The 7,472-nt window shown below is 51.1% G+C and overlaps 1 protein-coding gene across 1 annotated transcript; it reads right to left on the bottom strand.

Annotated features, from left to right (window-relative positions):
- Positions 1-1,529: 1,529 nt before the first annotated feature.
- Positions 1,530-7,186, bottom strand: cmtr2 (cap methyltransferase 2). The gene is made up of 2 exons (XM_068049815.1): positions 7,112-7,186; positions 1,530-6,458 (listed from the first exon to the last, which is right to left on the bottom strand). The coding sequence occupies exons 1-2, from the start codon at positions 7,147-7,149 to the stop codon at positions 4,166-4,168; spliced, it is 2,331 nt and encodes a 776-aa protein (XP_067905916.1). The 5' UTR covers positions 7,150-7,186; the 3' UTR covers positions 1,530-4,165.
- Between the last annotated feature and the right edge of the window lie 286 nt (positions 7,187-7,472).

Raw genomic sequence — 7,472 nt, 5'->3', positions numbered from 1 at the left:
CTTTCTCCGCGTCTTCCTTCCAATCGGACGGGCACTCCCCTCCCCGCTGGAGACCGTAAAAACCACGGCCTTCGGAACTGCCTGAGCCGTGTCCGTTGGAGGTGTATGGGGCGTAGGAGGACGTGCAGCGGAGCCATCCTGGGCCGCCGAGGTGGAGTTGGTAGCCGGATGGTTGGGGCAGTTCTTTCGAACATGCCCCATCCCCTTGCAGGGATGGCACTGTGCCCTGTCAGAGGTCCAGAAGGCACGGCAGGCCACCCCTGGAACTGAACAGCAAAATAGCTTCTGTGACTTCCTCCCATGCCAGCTGCATGAATAGCTGGCGGCGGCGGGAGTTGACATGTCGGAGGTTGTTCGCCCGAAGACCAAACGGGACTGGGGTCAGCCCGGACCTCACCTCCTCAAGGTGGTGAAGGAGGAGCTCATCAGGAATAAAGGGCGGGACGATCGATAGAATCACACTCTGTGCAGTGGCCTCCAGAGGGTCCACTGGCAGGAAAGTCCAGCCCACGGTGAGCCCCCTGCTCAGGGCCAGGGCCACCGCCCACTCGGTCTTCAGTATAAACATTGCCTTTCTGTACATCTTTGAGGCTGCGACAAAGGCCGAGGGGCCGACAACCTTGGCCATTGCCTTAATGCATGCCTCAATAGTCATGGTTGGGTGGGTGTAACTCTTCACCCTATGCTTTGACATCAAGATTTTAAATGGTGATGGAGATACAGGAGCAGCCGCCGCGGCTGCTGCAGCATAGGAAGGGCCCACCACAGGAGACGACTGTGAAGCCATGAGGTAGAAGAGTCACACCCACTATTGAATAAAATGGAGTTTGAGAGAAAGGAGTAAGCTGCCTGGCACAGTTTGTTTCCGGTGTTGAGGGAAAAAACAGAAAAGAGAACGTCTCTGCACCTGGGCAGCTCCAGCTATTCCAGGCTAGGTCGTTGGGGTGGCGAGGGAGCTCCTATTCAATGCTGTTAAACAAAACAACCCCACCCAAGGTCTTCAGGTCTCTTCTTTTCCCCCGTCCCCACAACAATGAAAGGGTTTCAAAAAGCCAAACTCAGAAGAACGGTCAGTTCTTTTGGCCTCCTGTTTTCCTCTTTTAGAATAAGGTTAGATGGAAGAACCCTCCTTAAAAGTCTTTCTCTTGCAACAGTCACGCAGCCTCCAGCTTCCAACTCAGTCCACAATCAGCAGTCAGTTGAGACTTCTTGTGCACCCAGCAGTCAGTGGTCCCAATTCGGCAGCAGCCAACCCCGTTCTTTTCTGACCCTTTTTAAAAAAAAATTTCTGGATTCGTAATCTGATCCATGCTGTACCTGCCCTGGGGGTGTTTGATGGGGACAGTGTAGAGGGAGCATTACTCGATCTAGTCTGTGATGTGCCTGCACTGGGAGTACTTATCAAAATAGCTTCACTCCACAGCACTGACATCCCTCAATGTGATGGAGCAATACGCACCAAAATTTCTCAGATATAACCAGTGAATACAGGTGTTGGAGAAGAAAGCAAAAACATATCTTGTACTGATTTGAAGATCTTTAATTGTTCCTCATACAAAAATGTGTTTACACTCATTTATCTCCAACAATAATCGCTGATCTTGTTTTATTTCAATTGAGAAATGATCTCCGAAAACTAACTAAATCAGTATCAAAACCAATATCAGGTACAAAAGCAAGTCGTGATTCCCTAGCTTTCTCATTTTCTCTCAGCTTCAAAAGATGAGTGTAAGAAAATAAAGTGCACATTTTCAAAATTGAGCCACACATTGAACAAAAATGTCATTTTTAAGAACTCTTACATCAAACAAGAATACCACGCACAGCAAACCAGGGCGTCCTCTTCATTCACAGTAAAAATATGTTCACCGTACAGAATTTCCAAAATTTGCACCTTAGCTGCACTCCTCCTGCAGTTAGTGTATAAATGGGCCTTGTTACAATCACAAACAGGCCCCCAACTCAAATATCAAAATAAAACAGTCCATTCCAACCCCACCCAGACTCTTAACACCCTCTCAGAAATATTTAGTTCTGCCACATGTCTGCAGCTGCTTTTGGTCCAGTAATTAGTGACTTTTTGGTGAGAGGGCATGGTATAAAAAAAAATTGTATCTTTTACAGGCACATTCAAGAACCAAGGGGTTTACAACAGGATAAATACTCGAAGGGGAGAAAATTGCAGGGCTATGGGGAAAAAAAGAGCGGAATTAGATCACTTTTTCTAACAGCTGGCACAAGCATGATGGGCTGAATGGCCTCCTTTTGCGCTGATTCATCCTATGAGTCTATGGGACATTTACGTCAACATTATGGACACCTTTCCACAAGCAAGAATATTACGCCAAGTCCCCCCCTTCTCTGCCTTCTAACCTAATCGGTTCTGACAAAAGGTCTCTGACCTGAAACATTAACGCTGTTTCTTTCACACAGATGCTGCCAGACCTGCTGAGAACTTCCAGCATTTTCTGTTTTTATTAAAAGGACATACCTGGTTACACTTAACACAAATAATATCATGCAAACTAAGACTAACTTCTCTGCAACATATTACTTCATGCAGCTACAATATGAGAATTTACTACGCTTCCAAATCCATCATTAAATTAACATTTTTTTTTTTAAAGTTGGAGATTACAAAAAATACTAGAACTAACCATTGAGAGACTCCAGGACCCCCAAACTCTCCTCCTACGGCACTAATTTAAATGGCAAACTGAAGGGCGCAGAGAGAGATTTTATGTGCATGCACGGTGTTCCAGCAACGCAAAATAAGCCCTGTAGGTGTTACGAGCAGTCGCAGAATCAGAAAGATGATGCAAAAATAGATTGCAGACTGAGTCCCCTGGCTGACCCCTCCTGCCCTATATTCTACAGTAATACTGCACACGTTTGTGACCATAACATGTTTGGAATAACAAGGTTAAGGTAGAGAAGGGAGCTTAACACAAAAAGCTAGTCAGTCACTTGGTACGTTTGACAGTGGCTGAGTGGCCATGGCAGGTGGGCGGGGGGTAGAAGGTGGTGAGCTGCCATGGGGAGGTGCTGGGTGGACAGCTGGTGCCTGTGGTGTTGTACCCTGGAGGACGTCAGCACCTTCAGAAAGGCCAAGACACAACTAGATAAATGTTCCTTTAGCAACTAGTGAAGGTGGGTTTGCAGACAGGTGCAGGGAAAGGCTGCACCCACTACTTAAACTACTCAAACTGCAGCCCAAAGCCAGAGCAGCTGGCATCTGTGGTTAGAGATTTATATAAATTGTTGGGAACAGCAGCACAGCTGCCTCTCTCCAGTAGCATTTACCTGAGCAGTCACTGGGTTTCTGTAGTCTACTGTACCCGACACACAACAGCTAATGCCCAGCCAAGGGGTAGTGATCCCACCACTGCCAAGTGTCATGTTTCGTACCAACGGTGCCAGGATTTCTGCACCCTCATGGGGCAGCTGCACTCTCACTGTGCAGTATGGGAAAGCCTGGCCTCCATTAGTCTGAAACAATTTTCCAACCTGTGGAACTAAGAGGAGGATGGGAATCAAAATATGCCAAAGGGGAAGGCGGACTTCCGGCAGTGTCTCACAAGCTGTGTTGAGATCTTAGTGACAGCTTTGCACCAACATTCCAGCAATGTTACACCCACTACCAGGCTGACTTTGGCTTTGAGCCAAACTGTCTGCTGTTAAATGGTTCCCATGTGAATACTTACAACTTGAATGAATGATTTGAATAAGTTCAACAGCATTTTCGATCAGCGGCCCTCAACCCGAACACCACTGTACTGTGTCACCGTCTATCACTGCCTCCAGCCCACCATGTCAGCAACATCCCACAACCTACACCAAATTAGAGATAAAGCAATTGCAAGGCACCAAACTAATTGTAGGGTCAAGATGACATAGCTCAAACCGGCACCTTGATTATCTGAGCCCCTCGATTGGAGCCGTGATTACATTCAGATATCTGAAACTGAGAGATGGACCTTGACTGGACTCCTTCCACCTCACACATCGAGCTGGCTCTTCAGGCGAGTCCCTGTCTGCTGCAGCCATCAAATTGCTGTAAACACTGCTGCAGCCTTCACTCTTGCTGATTGGACAGTGCTGGGTATGACTCCCATTGATTGGACGTTGCTGTACAGTTCCCGCCTGTCAACTGGACAGCTCTGGTTTATGTTGTAGCCTGGAAGACCAGGTGAAGCCTCTGCTTTGCAATGGCGGTGTTGAGCGCACTCAGGAACTCCGGCAGAGTTCCCTTGAGCAGCAACTCCATGGGAACAAACTGCAGGACCTGCTCAGACTCTGACTCCAGCAGCTTAGTCACGTGCACGCTCAGCTCCGCCAGGAATACCAAGACCTCCTCTGGCGGGCGCTGAAAGCCAGCACACAGCAAGACAGCGAGGGCTCCAAGGGCATCCGAAGAGGTGGGACAAACGAAGGTCAAGGCTCGGAAGCAGTGCTGCAGCACAAATATCAGGCCTGCTGTGAAGCGGGTGAAGGACGAGAGGATGGGGAGAATGAGTGCACCGCCGTCTCCACACACTGTCACTGCATGGAGCACGGTGCTGAGCAGCCACTGCTGGTACCTGGGCTCTCCGTCATGAAGCACGGTGCACCGATGGGCTGGCTGGGATGCAGCCTCATAAAGTCGGAGCCGGAAGCCATTGGCCTGCTTCAGGGTGCGGAAGGACTCCAGGCTTCCCATCACAAGGCAATCCAAGGGCTCACCATCATGGGTGCAGAATTCCTCTTGCTGCTTCCTTACCAGGGCAGCGAGTTCAGACAGCACCCGGTCTTCAGAATAAAGATTGCAGGAGTTGCAATGGAGCACAGCCTCTCTACTGTCCGTCTTGCATTCCATCACCGCCTCACCCATGTTCCGCAGCAGCTCCACTTCACAGAATGGAGAACTGGCCAACCTAGCTAACCTCCGGCCTTCCAAGATGTACCAGGACTGGCAGTCGGCGCTGCCCTCGGCCCCTTCCAGGACTTGGCCAGCTTTCCAGGTGGCCGAACAGTGCTGGCCCACCTGAGGGCCAAGACATCCCTTGCGCACTCTCTCCTGCCAGGCAAGCCCAGCCAGCTCCCTCCTCTCATTGTACGAGCCGGAGTGCTGCTTCTTCTTTGTGTGTGTGAATAGCCGGCCAGCCAGGCTGCAGCTGGCCTGTGACCTCTTCAGTAACCAGTCGTCCCGGGTCACATGGCGCAGTTGGAACTGGTGCAGGTAGAAGTCGGCAGCACAGTCCCGCTTGGTCTCCAGCAGTCTGGTCTCCTTCTCGTCCATCCGCCCAAACAGCCGGAGGTTCTCCCGGATGGTGTCAGTCTGACACTTGTGGAAGAAAGCACAGCAGTCCTCTAACTGTTTCAGGAATGACTCCGGAAGGGCAGCCCTGGCAAGCGAGGCCTTTTGGACCACATCCGGCCCAAAGTTCAGCACCAGCTGGGTGAGGTGGCCTCCCAGGGTGTCCTTGCCTGCGTACTCGAGGCAAACTGCGTAGACTTCCGAGTTTCCGGATTTGCTGGTGCCCGGTTTGAAGACGTGGACTTGCCGGAAGCAGCAGTTGAGCAGGTAAAGCAGGCAGACTGAGGAGTGCTCAAACAAGGTGAACATCTTCAACACAAAGGAGCCTTTAGGGCTGAGGAGCATCAAGGCTGTGATGGTCTCGCAGTAGTGTAAGGGGGATACCAGAGTCTCCTGCTCTCCAGGGTTGTCCTGACAGTCGAAACTCCCATCAGCTGTCACCAGGTGGATGCTCTTCATGTTCTGGGTGAATTCTCTCAGCCCTTGTAGATACTTGTAGACCATGATGTCCCCGGTGTCATCAGGGCCAAAATACCACCAAGGCAGCGTGCCTGCAATGAGCCGGTCATCCATTATCATCATGCCAGTGTCATTTCCTTCATGGTAAGGGTTGAGGGTATTGGCAACCCAATTCCAATCACACGGGATGCGATGGGACTTCAAGCGGTGATTCAGGCTTGCGATGAAAGCCCCAGGAGCCTCACAGAGGTGCACGGAGTTCAGTTCTCCATTCTGGAGCGCCTCCTCCGGGAGCAAGGGAAACGTGCACAGGATCTCGTGAAACTTGCACCAGGCCTGCGTGCACAACTCGGCGTCCATGGTCCTCTTCACGTGTGGGATGACCTTCCCCGCCCGATTGGTGAAGGCGGTGTGCTCATGCCATTTTTCCAGTTCCTTGTCACTCAGCTGATTCTTCACGTCGTTGAGGGATTCTTTCAGAGCCTGCAGCCTCTTGGACTGCCGCCATTGTCCCATACAGACCTCGCCAACGTTGGGAAGACACCAGAGCTCATTAGCTGGCTTCCGAAAGGTAAATTTTTTGTTGAAAAGTTCCTTGATCTCATCAAGAACAGGAGAGCTGTACTCAGAGAGATTCACCACATACTCCACATGAGGCCGTTTCCTACTTGCAAACGTCTTTGTCTTTCTAGAGTCCATGGATCTGCAAGAGCACAAATTGAAATTTTACATCAATTTACCTTCATTTCCCCACCACGTCACCCTCCACTTTCCGCGTCCCACATTATGTGAAAGGCAATGGCTACTAAACACACTGTTTCCAATATTCCTCCTATTCTCTTTACTTCCTCGTTGGACTATGAACACTTGTCAAGTGATCAATTTTCCTCCACAAGTCTGAACACCCAAGCACTGACAAGCTGCTGGATCATGCAGGACATCACAACTGAGCCTGACTCTGTCCTCACCCAACTTCCACAGGTGTACTTCTCAGTGGGAAGGAGAATGCACTGGTCAGCCGGACTGAATCTTTCCCATTCCCCTCTCTTTCTTGTCCAGGATGACTGGAACCCATGGTGGACTCTCCAACATTCCCACACTCTGGGAGCAACAACCACAGTATCTCGAACACAGGATTCTTCAGTTCACTGGGATGTCAAAGCTTTCAGACAGTCAACACAGGGTGCTCAATGTCCTGGGAGGCGGGGCGGGAGGTCCCAGGGTTGAGGTTTGGGAGGTGGGGGAGTCTCCACCAGCCTACCCCCGCGCCTGCGCCTCTACCTTCCCCCGAGCTGGAGCTTTGGTAAAAAAAAATCCCTCCGTTCCAGTGTCTCGGGACTCGGGTTCCATCCTTACCCTCGGCCTGAGGCACAAGGCCTCCACCGCCCGAACATCCACAGTGACGCCTTCCAGTTCCAGGTCAGCGGATAAAAGTGCCGGAAGAAGACAACAATTCCGATCAAACCTCCCGCCCACAAACCCAACACCCGGAAATACCAAACTCTCAGCCCCGCCCCCAAACTCAGCCCCGCCCCAAACACATAGCCCCGCCCCCAAACACATAGCCCCGCCCCAAACTCAGCCCCGCCCCCAAACACATAGCCCCGCCCCCAAACGCAGCCCCGCCCCAAGCCCTGCCCCCAAACTCATAGCCCCGCCCCAAACTCACAGCCCTGCCCCCAAATTTACAGCCACGCCCCAAACTCATAGCTCCGCC

This window comes from Heterodontus francisci, chromosome 17 (genome assembly GCF_036365525.1).
Source record: "Heterodontus francisci isolate sHetFra1 chromosome 17, sHetFra1.hap1, whole genome shotgun sequence".
Lineage (NCBI taxonomy): Eukaryota > Metazoa > Chordata > Chondrichthyes > Heterodontiformes > Heterodontidae > Heterodontus > Heterodontus francisci.
Note: the sequence above shows the minus strand (reverse complement) of the source record. Positions and strands in the feature narration are given on the sequence as shown.